The sequence below is a fragment of the Sarcophilus harrisii genome, chromosome 1, assembly GCF_902635505.1.
Source record: "Sarcophilus harrisii chromosome 1, mSarHar1.11, whole genome shotgun sequence".
Classification (NCBI taxonomy): Eukaryota; Metazoa; Chordata; class Mammalia; order Dasyuromorphia; family Dasyuridae; genus Sarcophilus; species Sarcophilus harrisii.
In genome coordinates, this window is record NC_045426.1 from 172416176 (window position 1) to 172435348 (window position 19173).

General features: G+C 34.0%; 1 protein-coding gene across 5 annotated transcripts in view; it reads right to left on the reverse strand.

Annotated features, from left to right (window-relative positions):
- The window catches only part of SSBP2 (single stranded DNA binding protein 2), a 375378-nt gene that overhangs the window by 321249 nt on the left and 34956 nt on the right, over window positions 1–19173 (reverse strand). The window contains exon 1 of one of the 5 annotated variants that reach the window (XM_031967105.1): window positions 8066–8442. The exons of the other annotated variants lie outside the window; for them this stretch is intronic. Within the exon in view, the coding sequence (XP_031822965.1) occupies window positions 8066–8085 (20 nt within the window). The 5' untranslated portion in view covers window positions 8086–8442. Of the gene's footprint in view, window positions 1–8065; window positions 8443–19173 lie in introns of those variants that run through there. 5 annotated transcript variants of the gene reach the window in all.

Genomic DNA, 19173 nt, shown 5'->3' on the forward strand with positions numbered 1-19173 from the left:
TTTATTTATTCCTCTTTATCTTCTTGCTTGATTATCCTAGTCAAATATATATCTTTCAAAGTGGCTGCTCTTCTTTTAAAAAACAACTAATTCTAATTTCTAGGAGTAATTCTCAGCTCATGAAATATAACATAAAATATGTGACATTTGAAAATATTACAGAAGGAAAGGGTTAGGAAATGTAGAAGTTCATACTATAGACATAGAACATTCACTTCTAATAATATTTGTGTAAGTGCTTAGCAAGATATCTAGTGTGTAGTAGTCACTTAAGCTCAGTACCAATAATATGATTAGCAATATGAAGGGCAAGGGAGAGAATGAAAATTTAAAAGATTTTATTTACATAGTGCTTTATGATTTGCAAAGTACTAGATAAACACAAATATCCCCAAAACAACCTCTCTAGTGTTTAAAAAATTTAATTCTGGAATTTTTTTCCTCTTTTACAAACACATGCATGAAAAAGACCAAATAGTCTGCAGTAGGCAGAGAGGCTGGCCTCAGAATTGATAAGACCAGTTCAAATACTGCCATGAGGTATATAAAGACATGAGCCAAATTACTTAAAACTCTTAACTTTGCCATTCAGCAGACAATTTTATAGGAATATAATTTGTAGAGAAGGACCAGTCTACATAGATAAAATGATTGTCTTTATCTAGAGTTCTTTAAACTGATAAACCCACAAATTCTATTGAAAAGGATAGAGGAAAGGGTGCAAGGGGGAGCAAATTTGGAACTAAAAATAAAACAAAATTGAATTTAAAAAAGAAATTGATAAATACTACCAAAAACAGAAAATATCCATATAATCAATTTTAGAATGAATCAATTAATCAATATTGGGAGACAAGTTGACTTAGTAAAATAAAAGAAATACTATCAACAAAAGATAGCTAATAAAAATAATCATATAACCAGAAGTGAGATATTTAAGAAATCTAGAGAAATGTAACAACCTAGGTTTTAATCATACATTCCAAAAATATCCTCACCCAATTATAATTTTTAATTTTATTAATGATGTCATGACAATTATATAAAGTTTCAAGGTTTATACAAATAAGAAACACTAATGAATGATTTTTGAGATGTTCTTATTATTTTTCATAAAAATAATAAACTGTCATCTCTTCAGTCTTTACATGGTATCCCAAATACCAATAAACTTAGTCTTTATTCATCAAAATAGGGAAAAAAATTCAGAGATATCAATCCTGTTCAAAAAAAACTAAAACCAAGAGCTTTGGCAGTATCAAAACTTCATTTTCAACAGACTTGAACTGGAAAGGTGAAATGATGAGAGGTAACTGCAAATATACAACTAAAAAATTTGCTAATAAATTAGGCTGTGAGGCTCAAGGAATACTCCTCCCTGCTGCCCAGCCCCACAACATTTTTATATAGCAATAACAAAACCCCATAAAAAAAATAAAAGTCTTATTTAAAATAACTACAAAATCCATACTATATCTGGGAGTCAGTCTACTAAGACACCCTCCAAACAATGTAGAAATACAATTACAATATACTCTCAAAAGAAATAAAAAGCCTTTTGTGGCATTAGGAGATCCACAAGTGTTACACATTGCACATGTTTTTGGATTTTTTCAGTGTAATGATTAATTGTGCTAATTTTTTCCTCTTTTTTTGTCTTTAAAAAATACTATTTGTGTTATATGGAATGGGGAGGAAACCACAGATAAATATGATGCTATAAAAAACAGAAGACATAAAAACTAAATTAAGAAAAAAGAAAGAGTTACCAAGAATTTTTTTTAAGTTCATGGACATAGATTAAGGGCTGTATCTATACAATAACTATTGAAAACAAAATTGAAGTTGAAATGTAAATAGTTCACCAACATTTTGTTATATACGGAAAAGAGATCTTTTGTTTTGGCTTCACTATATTAGATTCCTACATACTGATTTAGCCTTAGAGGACAGAGAAGTGTGTATATATATACACACGCACACCCACGCACACACACACACACATCAATTCTTCATTATTAAAACACACACAGTGTTATTTGAATGACAGTCCTTTTGGGAGATAGATTAATCTGAAACATTCAATCTGAGAAAGAAAAAAAAACAAGATTTTATTTATTTTTTAATTTTTTTATTATAGCTTTTTATATACAAAACATATGCATGGATAATTTTTCAACACTGACCCTTGCAAAAACTTCAAACATAAGATTTTCTATGCAATAAATGATTGTTTCCAGAATGAAAGGGAAAATTATAGTTTAAGTACATTATAGATTGTTAAGGGGCAGGTCAATTCTTCAAAAACCCCCACAGGTATGAATCATGGCATCTGAAGGAGTTGTAGGGAAGCCTTTGCTAATACAGATGTTGCGGATTGGGAATGAGATAAATTTGAGGCAGAGGGAAGAAGAGAGAGGTCAGACAATGCAACGGTCTCTCAGTGGGGAGGTCAGAGAACACAACTGCCTCTTAGGTCCTTGTATCACCCTCTCACACGAGAAGATCCATTCTGTAGGTCGGGATTGGATCTCCAGCAGCCCTGTCAGGTGACTCCCCTGTATGACAACAATAGACCAATAATGCTAACTAATGCCAAAAGAGATTTCTAAGACAAGTGTCTATGAACTAAAAAGATTTGGAATCCAATGAAACCCACCAATATTCTGCAGTAGACTAATAGATATGATCTTCTCTTCTGATAAGTGAGACTTGAAATTTTCATCTCAGCCACAAGAGACAATAGTGAAGCCAATAACATCTTAGCTGAAGTTTCCAATCTTAAGTCACTTCCTTGGGGCTCATTATATAACTATCTTATTTTAATAACTGACTCTCTGTCTCAGATACCCTAATGTCACAATTTGAGTGAGTGATGAAAATATTGGGGGCTGCTCTGGGACCACCAGTGACAAGTCTTGTGCATGGCCCTCCAAGAAAGTAATTCAAGGTTAACGATTTGTTTATTTATGAATTTAAATATTACAAAAAATGTTTCCTAATCCTGATTTTAAAAATCAGACCCAGCAGGGGACAATTTTTGTGCAAAAGAAAGTAGTAATCTGAAATAACATATCCAAAAACATTATAAAACCTCTTACCATTGCAAATTGCTTTGTTCTCCCTACATGTACAATGAACTTAAGAAAAAAGAAAATTCCTGAGGAACTCATTTTAGAAATCTGAGGTGCGCTGGAACTTAACTATTCACCTTTTTTTCTCATTTCTTTTACTACTATATTTCTATGTTCTCTACAATTCTAGTCATGGAAACAAATTATTCAGTCACCATGGGTACCTAAAAATAAAATGCGGACATCCGCATAAACTGTAATGGAAGCATGGGGGAATCCCTGAGTATCTAGGGATGGAAAAAGTTGAAATCTAGAACTGCTTGGTCCTTCCTTGAAATCTGACCAAAACAAATGTGAAATCCAAGAGATATTCATTTGGTCCAGTACTAAAAACTGGTAGATTTGGAGCAGAGGCTATGAGTTAAAATCATCTCTGATACTTATAACTTAGGTAATTACATCATTTAACATGATTGCAACCTCAGCTTCTTCGTTGAAAAATTGAGAGTGTTGAGGCAGCTAGATGGCACAACGGATAAAGCCCTGGGGCTCATGTCCAATCCTGTTTCAAACACTTTCTAGCTCTGGGACTTTGGATAAGTCACAACCTCTATTTGCCTCAGTTTCCTCAAATGTAAAATAAGGACTACAGTAGCACCTACCCCCCCCATAGGTGTTAGGGAGATCAAAGGCGATGCCATTTGTGAAACACTTAGCACAGTGCCAGGCACAGTTCATTATGATGATAATGATGATGATGATGATGATGATGTTGACTGAGATCCCTTCTACTTCTAGGTCTATTAGCCTGTAACTAACCTCGCCACCCTTTGCTGATGTTTCCTCACTCATAAAATGAAGGTGGTTAGACCCCATGAGTTTTAAAGTCTCTTCTATGTTTAAATTTTTAAATCCTTTCATGTCTCAGTTATTTGCCCAAAGCATATATCTATAAAAATAAATAACCGCCACTCAGCTACAGTAGTACAACCAATGCTAGAGCTTACCTAAGTTAGTTTTTTTTTTTAATTCTTGGTTCCATCTCTAGGGTGAAGAGATAAGAAGCCAGGTGCCACATGCACACATTTCTGGGACTTTTCAATTAGAGCTGACAACACAGCTCCCACACAAAAGGATAGCCTAAAAACCTTAATAACCAGAGGGTCTGGATTTTACCCCAAAGAAGCCTCTTCATTTTTCTAATTGTTAAGAAATACTTCATTGTGAATATTATTAACCATAATAACAACAAAGGGATTTGTTGTTGTTCAGTTTGCTTTTCAGTCATATCCAAACTTCAGGACCCCATTTGGGGTTTTCTTGGCAAAAATGGTTTGCCATTTCCTTCTCCAGCTCATTTTTCAGATGGGGAAACCAAGACAGACATGGTTAAGTGATTTGCCCAGAATCACACAGCTACTGTCTGAAGTCAAATTTGAAATCATGATTACTGACACTTCAAGACCACCTAGCTACTCTGACATGACAGTGCTTTAAGGTACATAAAGAATTTTTTGTATATACTGGGAGAACTGGTCCTTACGGACACATGCATCAGCTGGGCTGATATAACTTCCATATGAACTTTGCAGCATGTTCTCTAATTGGTTTTGGGTCAATAAAAAAACTGAAGAGGAACCTTTTGGATTTCTTGTGGATGTTATCAAAACATTGATGAGCCTAACTGGGATGGAAGAAGGATGAGTTGCTGTGGGCCTCAGGGTAGGGGAGAAGCCTCAGGCCTGCTCTCTCTTACTAGGGGCCAGCATAAAGCTGGGAGCATACAACCCTAATGGTTCTTCCACCTCCCCGTGTCTGTTCTTTTCTGCTCCTAGGTAAAGCAGAATGGAGTTGACTTCTGAACACAAAGTCGGGAGAGCAAGTTACTGGAAGTCCAATAACTGCAGTCAAAAGTTAGACTAAGGAGTGAAGTCCCCAGCTACCTACCTCTCCCAGTGTAGCAGAGATGCAGACTCACCTGTCTCTCAGCCATCACACAAGAAATGAATAGAGATTGGAGAATAATCCCCTGTCATACTTCCACAGACCTTCCACAATAGTGGGAAGGGGGCAGGGGAGATGGTATTTAAAGATAAACTTCTTTAGTTACCTTATAACCATAAGGCAGAGGGCCACAAGTATTTCATTTTCATTATTAATATGAATATATATATTTGACCTTCAAAGGTAACACTGTATTAGTGATGGGCTTCTTCTACTTGACTCCCAATAAATGAAAACCGTCAAAACAACTTGGCACTACTAAAGTTGTGTTATTCCAGTAATGTCCCATCTTCTATCTCTTGGCTCATTCTGGACATTTTGTCTTTGACAAAGACAAAAGCAGATATTACATTTTAACCATTCATTCTTTTACTGGAGACAGAAAAGCCTTTGTTTCTAAAGTTTCTTCCTTTACTGATCCAAATAATTAAAAATGTCTAGCCTTAAGGTCTATTGTGTTAAGTCACAGTAAAATGAGACTGACTGCAATTTGTCAAGTCTTTAGCCTCACAATAAGAAGGGCATGCATTTCTTAACTCAAAATAAAAATAGAGGAGGCAGTAGTATAAGTAAATCAATCAACCAACAAGTATATACTCATCACCTACTAGATATCAGTCATTATGCTAAGTTCTGGGGATACAACCAACAAAAATCAAATAGTCCTCGAGGTGCTGAATTGGGGAATTAAGAAGACTCAGATTCAAGTCCTATTGTGACAAAAGTCATTTAACCACTTAGAACTTCAAGCCATTCTCTAAGACTTACATGGGTATAGGGAGATAGTTGCTATGTAGTATATATACATAAACTGAGCAAAGTCAAAATAACTGTTTTCCCCATAAATTAGCATAACTGCAAACCCTATTTGACTTCTGCTAAATCCCTATTTTGAAGGCTCCAAATATTCTTACTGCATTGTTTTAATTCCAATTAGATTAACTGATATTTCCTGAGTCCCATCCCTTCTTCTCCACCTCTACAAGCTGGTCTTTGCAAAACAAGATCATGCTCCAAACTAACCATGATTAAAACATATATTCTAATTGTCTTTCAGGACTAGAAGTAAAGTTCTTAGTCAAGAACAAAACAACGCTATCCAGTCTTCGAGTACATTACAGCATGTTGCTTGACTTTATCCTACCCTAGCATCTCTACCCCTTAGAGTTTTCCCTTGTTAAGTTCTAAGCTACTTGAAAGTAATATACATGTAGTAGATAAATAAAAGGGAAGAATTAAAAGGAAAGGCATTTTGGGGAGGCATTACAAGCTTAGAGAATATCATGGCCTACGGTTTAGAAAGGGGGAAAACACACAATGTATTTGGAAATCTAAATTGGAGGGGCAGGGTGGAATGCTGATTATATGACAAGAAGTAATTGCAAGAAAAAGATGAAAGGTATAGCCAAAAGTCAGACTATAGAGAACTCTGAATGTGAAGAAAATTTAGATTTTAATTTCACAGATCAAGTTATTTCCCTACTCAATAAAAATTTCATAGGTTGCCTATTGCTTCTAGAATAAAACAAAAACTTCTCTATTTAGCTTTTAAAGTCTTTCACAACTTTGCCCCAATCTATCTTTCCATCATCATTAAACTTCACTTCTTTATAAAAATTGACTTTCTCTGTTCCTCACTCAATATTCTGTATCTTTTTTCTGTGTGCCTCTCTACTATTTATCTGTGCTTGGAATGTACTCCTTCCTCATCTCCCCTTAAAAGAAACCTTTTTCTTCCTTTAAGATGCAGTCCAAGAATCACTCTCTTTCTATAGGAAGTCTTTCCTGATCCCTTCAAAGTAGTTTAGCCTTTATTTGTATTTATTCTTTTTTAGTTTTATACTTTATATACTTATATATGTTGTTGTTGTTTATACTTTATATACTTATATATGTTGTTGTTGTTTCCCCCATATAACTGAAGCTCCTTAAGACTAAGAATTATTTCAATTTTTTGCATTTTTACCCCTTAACACGATGCCTGGCACATAATAGGCATCTAATAAATGTTTGCTGATTGACTGACAATAGCAACCCACAAAGATTTTTTTAAGCTGAACAGCAATAAGAAGTATAAATTAGGAATGAAAAATCTGACTACTAGTTAGTTATAGGATAGACCTAAAGAATGGATGATGGTAATAGCTAAAGATCCAGCTATAATGTTTAGCAGTAAACAGTAATCAGCAAATTAACAGTTAGCCAATTACCATTATTATAATTCAGCTATCACAAAACACTTTTATAATAAATTAGGGATAAAAATAAAAGCATCCGCTCAGTCCACAATGACAAGGTGGTTTTGAAATTTAAAGATATTTGTACTATCTATCAAACTGGTGTCAAACACATTAATTCTAACACTAATGTCTGTGATAGAGAAAACATTTTACTTAAATGATTAGCAATGGCATTTTTTTGTTTGCTAATTGTTCTATCATAGCTGGTAAGTACTCTCTCCTTAGCTGTGATACATATTAATATTCACTAAAAACACAGCTGTAAAAAAGGAGGTAGAACAGGGGAAAGGATATAAAAAGACATAGATAATGTGATTTCAGCAGCAAAATGTATCTCAACCTGTCTATGGCTTAACAGGTGAGTCTTGGAGAATTGCTTGAGATAAAACTTGTATCAAAGATAGGACACAAACCTAGATGAATTAATTCTAGGCCAGGCATTATCCATTATGCAATATTGACATGATATAAAGAAGAGAGAAAAAACAACAAACAAAAAAATTATTTTTCACCAAATAGCAAAAGCATTTCTATACAATTGATATGGATTTACACTGGAATTTACATGAATTTTCATAAAGGTAAATTCCACTGTCTAAACAAAACAATATATGTTTATGAATTAATGCAAATAAGTTGAAAAAAACTCATTCCTTGTTAACTAAGAAACAAAGAGAATTTTTGAAATAGTAAAATAATCTAGTAATTCTCAAAATTGTCAAACCACACATGGACCTTTCTGCATACTTTGAATATTTCAGATCCATAGATTTAAAGTCTTCTCATTTCTAAAAGAATAAAGAAAAAAAGCAAAAAATGAATTGAAAAGGGCAACTTGTCTTTAGATCAGCTTACATAAATATAAATCCATCAGTAAATTATTATTGTATTAAATAAACTCTAAACTTAGCCATATAATGTTTTTTAATCTGTGTATACATTTATAATAAAATGAGTCAATTAATATAAATTTTTACACCTGCATTAGGTATTCAAGCACTACTGAAATGTCTATTATGTGCCAGTCACAAAGACCAAAATGTTCCTACCTTCAAAGAGCTGAGAGAGAGGAATAACATGAACAAAATAAGTGAATAGAAGATGTAATATATAATTTGTTATGTATTATTATTTTGTGTGTGTGTGTGTGTGTGTGTGTGTGTGTGTACCAGGTAAAAGAGGAGAAAGACTGGAATGAGGTTGGGGGAGACACTAGCAACAGGAAAGGCCTCCCACAGGAAGTGAAATTTGAGCATAATCTTTGAAACATACTAAGAAGGCTAAAGTGAAAAGAAAGGGCATCCAGGTCTCAGGGTCAGCCTGGGCAAAGGAGATGGAGGATCAGCAAGAAGCTCAGTATGGCTAGAGTAAAGAGTTGTGATACTTGAGGTTTCCACATTATTTAGATCATTTTTATTTATTTTTTAAATGAGGTATTTTGAAGATATGCTTAAATTCACCTTTAGTATTGGGCCATAATTGCACTGTCTCCTGGAATTTAATCTTTTAAAAAATTCCTATGGTGTTTCTACTGAAAGTAAAATTAATGAGGTGCTTTTTGTTCACTTCCTTGTTTACACAATCAGGATCACAGATGAGGTTACTCTAGGTGTAGAAACAACACAGAATAATTAAATTGCTGCTGCAGAAATTGCCAGGTTGATTTTAGGATTTTCACTAATATTCCAGGGAAAGGGTTAAATGGAAAAGTAACAAAATATAGGACTAATTTACCATTTTTTAAAGTTTCATTTTTAAAATAGATTTGGAATTAGTAAAACATTCTATCCAATAAAGTCTAACATTAATAGAGCATAGAGATAGAGACCTTGGCATTTCCTCTGCAACACCACTTCTGGAATGTAGCCTGAATCCTAACAGGTTAGGACTTCATCAGGATTACTTAACCTGTGTTAAAAACTAACTGAAATCCACTTTGATTTTGAGGATAGTTCTCTATCTACTACAATGCACCTTTCTCTCTAATGATATTCTCTATTGTTAATATATGGCCTAGATTTCTAATATTTCAATCTGTTATGGCAATCACAGCATCTTGATGCTTCTTTCAACAACTCAATCAAAAACCTTTAAAAAGCAAGTAAGAAAAATACATTGGCCCAAAGTCCAGATCTTTAAGTGACATATAACACTTTGAATCAGAGGTGAAAAAATGTTAAAAACGAACTCTATGTAATAGCCAGGCCCAGGGTCACGAGTTTTTTTAGAGAACTCTAAAATGAATAGACATCTAAGGCTTTGGACAAGGCAATTTCATGTTGACAACTAAAATAGAAAAGAGAGCTAGGAGAGCAAAGATATGTTATTATTCTTTGTCCATATATTTTAATATATAGGTTTATTCTTTTTCTTTTCCACTCAAGTCTAGGATAAAAGAAAATCCCTGAGTGCTGGAAATATGTCTATTTTTGTCTAGCATTGTTACCTGTTTTGGAACAAGTAGGTAGGTTCAGTGAATCCTAGGGAAAATCACTTACCCCTATTTGCCTTAGTTGCCTCAACTGTATAATGAGCTGGAGAAGAAATGGCAAACCACTTTAATCTCTGCCAAGAAAACTCCAAATGGGGTCAGGAAGAGTCAGACATGTCTGCAAAATGACTGCCCCATAACAATTACTTGTGCAAGTTTTGTTTGCTTTCTTTTCACATCGAAATTTGTAATTATATTGAAATACAACCAGATATTAGGGGGAAAAAAACCTAATATGAAACTCATAAAATCCTAACTTCTAAAAATAAAAGAGAGATGAACTTCCAAAGTAACTTACTTACTGATTGATTTTTAAAATGTTCTTTTAAATAATATGACAAATTAGGAGTACTTTGTATTATTTTCATATGGGGCGGGTTAGGAGGGAAGACCTGTGGTTTCAACACCAATGCAGATCAGTACCTTTCTCTGTAATTTCCCATCTTAGGGACTTCCATGGGGCACTGAGAACACCTTGCCCAGAGTTACACAGTCAACATGGGTTAGTGACAGGACTTGAGAAAGGCCTTCCTGACTCAGCTCTTTGTTTATACTATGCTGCCACTCACTCAATTTCATTCAAGAAGCATTTATTAACCACTTACTCAGTGGCAGGCACTATACTAAATCATGAGGATACAAAGAAAGGCAAAACTATGTTTCAATTCTCACTCTATTCCTTTTCTTAACCGTATAGAATACCAGGGAATAGGCTGCTGAATTGTAGAATATTTCAAAGAAGATAGATACATAATATTTTTGGCTCAACTAAAAAAAAGGTTTTTTCTGAATGAAATTTTAGAAAAATAAATTATTTCTGGACATCATTAAAATTTTGGAGTATTTTCCTCAGCTGAATTAAGTTTTGTTATAAATTCATTAGGAGACAATCTGCCTAAAAGAAAACTGACAGGCTTTTATAATATATTCCTTTCATAGTTAAAATAAAGCAATGGAACAGGTGATACCTGGGATAATTAATAGGAACAAAGTAATAGCCCAAAAAACTTCATTGTTACTTTTCTAGTATTGCTATAGTTCGACAAATCTTCCAAATTTAAAGACAGAACCCAAGAACCACACTTTTTGATTAGCTAGTACTGTAGCTATCTCTGCTTAAAGTTTGTCAGCTGATAAAGTTGTCTGTAATTCTTGAAGAATGTTCCTATAGGAAGCATATGAAATTCTCTTTTTATTATTGACCATATAGATTAGAGAATCCCTCTTTTCCATTTTGCAATGAAATTATGTAAAGAAAAGTCCTTAACAACATTCTATAGTTCAACAACAAAAAGTCCTTAATGAAATTTTCAAATCATGTTAATTTTAAGCAGCTCCAAAGAAATGGGTATTATTTCTGTATTAAAATAAAATATGGAAAGCCTAAAATCCTAGCCCTCTATAGCTCTATTTACATAATTGTGCCAGTCATCATTCTTTAAGTCATTTTATGGAAGATGTTGCTGATAGTAATGCAAGTTATTGCTCTAATTTTGTACACATTTAAAAGAAATTGTGGTATAGTATGAAAGAAATTGGATCTAGAATTAGAGGACTTTCATTCAAATCTAGGCTCTGTTGCTTATCATATGTGTGACCTTATGTACAGTAAATTTATCTTTCTGGACCTATTTCTGCACCTGAAAAATTAAGTTTTGACTAGGTAATCTAAAATATTTTCAAGATTGAATTTTATGATTCCATAATCATGACATCATAACCCAAATAATGGTTTGAATACTAATTCAATAAATATTTATTAAATACCTACCACGTACAACACATTCATCTAAAGTTCTATTATAATGCCTCACTGTAACATGGAGTTGACCCTAGGTTCTTGAAGGCTATGTCAGAGGAACACAAGCTAAAGAATGACTATTTCCTACCAGAGGACTAGTGTAGGTAAATTTGAAGAGGCCACCAGTTATCACTAAATTTTTATGAAATATAGAATGTGGTATACACAAACATGCAAAATGTGAAAGAAACAATAGTGAGAGTCAAACAGTGAACTAAAACATTTGAAATAAGAGACTAAAGGGTATAAGAAGAAAAAGGACAGTTTATAAAAGGAGGTAATGGTGCAAAAGTAGCAGAAAGCAGGATATGGCTCATGGAAAGATACAGAGAGGGAGTAAGGAGAAGGAGAGGGGATAAGGAGAGAAAGAGGAAGAGACAGAGATAGAGAGAGATGGACAAACAGACAGACAGACAAAGATAGAGACCAACCAAATATGGAAACAACTAGTAGCACTCCAATGTAATTAGAACATAGAGGATGTTTAAGAGGAGAAAAATGAGATAAAGTTTTCCAGGTAGAATGTTCCTGATATAAAAGAGAATTAAATTTTAGGCTAAGGATTCTATAGTTCATAAATACTCACTGAAGATTTTTGAAAGAGGAGAGAAATGGTTCCTAGGCAAGTTTGGGGCTGAAAGAAAATGATTTCTATTTAATACGTTATTTTGTTTGAGGCACCAACAGAACATGCAAGTGCAAGATAACAAGCAGTTTACCATGAGATGAGCTCAATGCAAAGACTGGGATGACATATGTATATGTGTGTGTGTGTGTGTGTGTGTGTGTATAATATATATATATATATCATATATATACATGTATGTGCATTTATGCATGTATGTATGTGATTGGAAGTCATCTGCAGAAAAATGATAATTGAAGTCACTGAAGTGGATAACTAGAAGAAAATTTAGAAAGAGAAAAAATGACTAAGAGGGAAATACTGGAGATGAAGGAGAAAGAAGAAGATAAATCAGTGACAAAGACTGAGAAAAATTAATCAGCAAAATAGGAAGGCAATCAAGAGACAACAGTGTCACAGAAGACAAGGAATGAGAAGGCACCAGATGTAACAAGGAGTCAACAGTATTAAACATTCCAGAAGAATAAAAGAGATTAAGAACTAAGAAAAGACCATTGAAATCTAGCAATTAAAAGATCATTAGTGTCCTGGAAGAATTAGGAACCAGATTGCAAAGGCTTGAGGAATAAGTGGTGAGATGGTGAAGAATTAAAAGCAGTAAGTGTTGACTATAAGGCTTAAGGATATAGCAAGGTAAAAGAAGAATTTTTTTGGTGGTGGTTGTTGAAGCCCAGAAGATGTGAATGTTTCTGCACTGGGGCTTTTGGAGCCTACCCAGATCTCCTGCCTTGGAGGCACCTTCGAGTTGGTAGGTGGGGGTTAGGGGTCTTTGGAGTATTCTCAGGTTGCCTAACATCCTGTACCACATGGATGGAAGTGACCTCGTTTGCCTGGCTGCCTAACCAGAACTGTCATCTTTAAATCTCTTTCCTACTGCAACCAGATAGCATGAACTTGTGAAAAGGGAAGTACTTCCTGGAAGGCTCCTCTTTTATCCTGGCTCTAAGAAATAAACCTGGGCAATTCCAATAGATGTAGGATGAAAAATGCCATCTGTATCCAAAGAGAGAACTGTGGAGACTGAATGTTGATCAAAGCATAGTATTTCCACCTTTCTTTTGTTGTTGTTGTTGTTTGTTTTCTTTCTCATGGTTTTTTTCCCTTTTGATCTGAGTTTTCTTGTACAACATGACAAATATGGGAAAATGTTTAAAAGAATTACATATATATATTAACCTATATCAGATTGCTTGCTATCCAGGGGAGGGAGAAGGTAGAAGAGGGAAGGAGAAAAATTTGAACACAAAGTTTTACAAAAATGAATTTGAAAACTATTTTTACATGTATTTGGAAAAAGAAAATACTATTTAAAAAAAAAGAAAAATAAATGGGCCTAGGAACGCTTGTTTCTATTACTAGTTGTTTGCCCTTGTCAGTTTCAAATGCCAGCAATTATCCCCCCAAAAGTGGAGCTATGGCAACTAGTCAGCTAGCCAGCCAGCCCAGCAAGAAAACCCTAAGAAGCCAATATGTCTAGAACTCAAGCCCAAGTGAGATTTTGAACTTGGAAATGGGGTTATGTGCTCTGTATGTACTGAGTTTAGCTAGGAACTTAATCCACTCCCCTTTTTCCCCTGACAAGACAGGAGGGATATTATGCCTCCTGTGTCTTAGGGGATTGTTTGTATATTTGTGATTATACCTTTTGAAATACATATCCCTTTCTAAAAGCTAATTTAGGTTATTGACTAAATTATGATTTTTATTGACTAAAGGTTATTGACTAAATTATGATTTTTATTGACTAAATGAGACTGGGATATAGACCATCCCTGCCATTGAGGGAGCTCCATCAATGGAGGCCGGAGCCATTGATGGAGATGTGGACACCCCTGATTCTCCATAAGGATCCTAGAGAACTCTGAGAGAGGGGATAAAAGTATTACCACCTTTAGGCAGTGGGGGCCAGGGAAATCTGTATTTCACTGTAAAAAGTATAAAGAAATCAGAAAACAGGGAAACTCTCAATGTTAGCAAATAAAAAAAACAACTATACGACTCTAGGAATGGAATTCAAATGTGAGAGGAGTTGGCTTTGACACGCAAGACCTGAGCCTCTGAGAGCACAGGATTCAAAAGGATGGATTGTATGGTATTAAATATTAAGTAGGACATTTATGTGAGAAAATTCAAGAACCATAGGGTAAAAGCACTGGGGAAAACATTTCAGTGTAGATCAATAAGAGGAGAAACTGAAGAGATTTTGTCATCATCAGAGCCTACATGGAAAAATAAAATAGAGGAGGACTTTGGGAAATAGACCTCAAACCTGGCAAAATGACAGATGATTAAAACAGTAACTAACTCTTTTTCTTTCTCTTCCTCTTCTTCCTTTTTCTATCCTTCCCCCCCCCCCTTCTCTCTCTCCCAAAAGCACAAAGAATAGAAAAGCTTAAAGCTTCTCTAACTGCTTTAATAAAAATTTGGTCGTAGAATTGGTGACAGTGGTGAAAGCCAAGCACAGTATGATATACATCCTAATTTGGGGAAAAGATTACAAGAGTTTAGAGAAAAGATAGAGAAAAGAAAGTGCAGAATGTCATGCACACAAATTTTATAGGAAACTCATTCCAGGAAGCGTATAGGAAGTCAGTCAAACAGGAAAAATGCAGGTAACAAAAAAAAAAAAAGAATTCCAATGAGAAGGAGAAACAGGGATTGCCTGAGAAGCTCAATGTTAATATGCAAAGAATTCACAACTCAAATTAGATTTTTAAAAAGAAATGTACATTTGGTATTGGTTATAAAACAGAAAATGTAGATCTGTGGAAACAGATAAGGAAATAGTCAAAATCAAGTGAAAGAATTAATAAACCCAAGAAGAGAAATCAATAAAGGAAAGGCTCCATATGTATCATTAACTCCTGGAAAAAACTTGATGTCAATTTGACAGTAGCTAGGTAATAATTTCTATCTTTCAATATTTGTCATAATAAATCCCAAACCTGAATATAAAAAGTCACATCATTTTTAATGTACAAAAACATAATAAAGTACCTTTCACAATAATAAAACACAGCTAAAGATAGAAATGGTCGTAAAAGAAAAAAAGTAATTTCTATTTTGTAAAATTAATCTTTTGAACAAAAAAAATTGATGTAGGTAGAATACAAAAAGAAAATTAGTGGAAAAGAAGCTCTGCAGCAAACATCACTGATTTAAAAGTCTGATATCAAAGTTATAGAAAGAATTAATACAAGTGTAAGATCAAGAATCATTATCCCCCAATAAATAATTAATCAAAGGCAAATTTTCAAAAGAGGAATTGCAAACTATAAACAACACTATGATAATACTAAAAATTAAAATGCAAATTAAAACAGTTTTTTTCTTCAAACAGAAAATTAGCAAAGTTGATAAAAGACAAAAATAAGTAATATTAAAATGGCTATATAAAAACTAGAAAACTAATAAAGTGCTGGTGCAGCTGTTTATTAGAGAGAATACAAAAGGAGACAAGGAAAGAGGAGAGGATGGGAAGGATGGGAAAGGAAGGAAAGTGAAATTCAGAGAAACAAGATCAACTTATATGAAATGTAGAGGGGTAAAAAAGCAAAGTCAAGAGAACAATATTCACAACTCAATGACTATAATAATGCAAATGAATAGAAAAAAAGCTTTAAGAAACTCTATTTAGCTCTTGGTCCTAAAAGAGGAATTTTTAAACATCTGAGGGTCTTGGACCCTTCTGGCAATCAATCTGGTGAAGTCTACTGAATCATTTCCAAAATAATGTTTTTAAAGTATAAAATAAATTGCATAGGATTCTAAAGGAATCAATCAGAAATGGACTGTACGATAAGAATTCCAAAACAATAACTGTCTTAAAAGAAAGTTGAGTGACTTTGAGCAAGTCACTTAACCCCAAATGCCTTAGCAAAAAAGAAAGAAAGAAAGAAAGAAAGAAAGAAAGAAAGAAAGAAAGAAAGAAAGAAAGAAAGAAAGAAAAGAAAGTTGAAAAAATAAATTTCTGAAAAGAAAAGTTTGTATTTTTATCATTCCATACATACAGTTTCTTTCAATAAAAAAGATAATGGAAGAACCTGGAGCTCAAAGATTAATTTAAAAAAAATTTTTTTAAATGATAGAGATACAACAGATGAATGCAGGGATGCAAAAAGAAACATTAGGACAAAGTGAAAAAGAGATCAATTTTTCCCCTCAATTACAGGTAAAAACAATTTTTAATAATCATTTTTTAAAATTTGCATTCCAGATTCTTTCCCTCAATATTCTCCCCCTCCTTGAGAAGGAAAACAATTTGATAGAAATTATACATGTATAATCATGGAAAACACATTTCCATATTAGGCAAAAAAAGGAAAGAAAAGGGAAGTTTTAAAAGCATGCTTTGATCGGCATTCAAACTCTATCAATTCTTTCTCTAGAGGATTGACAGTATTTTTCATTTTAAATCCTTCAGAATTATCTTAGATCACTGTGTTGTTGAGAATAGCAATGTCATTATTCACAGTTGATCACCATAAAATATTTTTGTTACAACACACAAAGTTCTCCTGGTTATCTTCACTTCACTTTGCATCAGTTCATATATATCTTTCTAGATTTTTCTGAAAGTATCTTATCTGTCACTTCCTATAGCACAATATAATTCTGTCATAATCACATTACATAATTCTTTGCCACGACAAAAAGAGCTGCTATAAATAATTTTACCTACAGTTCCTTTGCCTTTTTTTTTCTCTTACAGGCCTAGTAGTGGTATTGCTTGGTCAAAGAGTATGTATAGTTTTAATAAGCTTTTGGGGGTATAGTTCCAAATTGCTGACCAGAATGGCTATCTCAATTCACAACTCCATCAACAATCCATTAGAGTCTCAATATTCCCACAGCCCTCCAACATTTGTCATTTTCTTTTTCTGTCATATTAGTCAATGTGATAGATGTGAGATAAAGAGAACACATTTTGAAGAACACATGAGCAATCTAAAACCAATACATAATCCAAGAATCACTAGCGGGGAGGGTGACAAAGGAGGGAACTTAATTAAAACAAAACAAAAAACCTGAATACCATATTTTAGGAAATCATATAAGAAAATCGTACAGAAACTGTTAAAATTAGAGGATAAAGTACAAGTTAAGAAGAATCCAAAGTATGATAAAGAGGAACTTCAAATTTAAATTTAAAGTCATCCAGAATAGCAGATGTTAATGTTGAATCTAGATTTAGATTTTTGAAGTTAGAACATGTAGATTCAGATCCCAACCCTGCACTTAGTAGCTACAAGACCTTCACCAAATTACTTAACTTTTCTATGACCTCAGTTCTTTCATCTTGATCTGAGATGGTGGTCATGGTAGTAGACAGAAGGGACAGTATAAAACATAATGTTGTAGAGGACAAGTGATTATATATGTGGCACTAGGAAGTTAAAATAGTAATATAGTAATAGAGAAGTTAGTTAGGAGGGATATCTTGGGAGTGGAATGAATAATATGTAATAGATTCAGCAATCTATCACTGCTTGCTCATTCTGTGAGCAAAATGAAATGAGGAAGGCAGGTCCCTTTCTCACAAGTTACTGCTCTGCAGCAGTTACCAAAACTATTTGGTATTGGCTAAGGAATAGATTAGTTGATCAGTGGAATAGATTGGGTTCAAGGGATAAAACAGTCAACAAATATAGCAACCTAGTCTTTGACAAACCCAAAGACCCCAGCTTTTGGGATAAGAACTTACTGTTTGATAAAAATTGCTGGGAAAATTGGAAACTAATATGGCAGAAACTAGGCATTGATCCATACTTAACGCCGTACACCAAGATAAGGTCAAAATGGGTTCATGACCTAGGCATAAAGAATGAAATTATTAATAAATTAGAGGAACATAGGATAGTTTACCTCTCAGACCTGTGGAAGGGGAAGGTCTTTATGACCAAAGCAGAACTAGAGATCATTACTGATCACAAAATAGAAAATTTCGATTATACCAAACTGAAAAGTTTTTGTACAAACAAAACTAATGCAGACAAGATTAGAAGGGAAGCAATAAACTGGGAAAATATTTTTACAGTCAAAGGTTCTGATAAAGGCCTCATTTCCAAAATATATAGAGAATTAACTCTAATTTATAAAAAATCAAGCCATTCTCCAATTGAAAAATGGTCAAAGGATATGAACAGACAATTCTCAGATGAAGAAATTGAAACTATTTCTAGTCATATGAAAAGATGCTCCAAGTCATTATTAATCAGAGAAATGCAAATTAAGACAACTCTAAGATACCACTACACACCTGTCAGATTGGCTAAGATGACAGGAAAAAATAATGATGATTGTTGGAGGGGATGCGGGAAAACTGGGACATTGATGCATTGTTGGTGGAGTTGTGAACGAATCCAACCATTTTGGAGAGTAGTTTGGAACTATGCTCAAAAAGTTATCAAACTGTGCATACCCTTTGATCCAGCAGTGTTACTACTGGGATTATATCCCAAAGAGATTATAAAGAAGGGAAAGGGACCTGTATGTGCACGAATGTTTGTGGCAGCCCTTTTTGTAGTGGCTAGAAACTGGAAACTGAATGGATGTCCATCAGTTGGAGAATGGCTGAATAAATTGTGGTATATGAAAATTATGGAATATTACTGTTCTGTAAGAAATGACCAACAGGATGATTTCAGAAAGGCCTGGAGAGACTTACACGAACTGATGCTGAGTGAAATGAGCAGGACCAGGAGATCATTATATACTTCAACAACAATACTAGATGATGACCAGTTCTGATGGATCAGGCCATCCTCAGCAACGAGATCAACCAAATCATTTCTAATGGAGCAGTAATGAACTGAACTAGCTATACCCAGAAAAAGAACTCTGGGAGATGACTAAAAACCATTACATTGAATTCCCAATCCCTATATTTATGCACACCTGCATTTTTGATTTCCTTC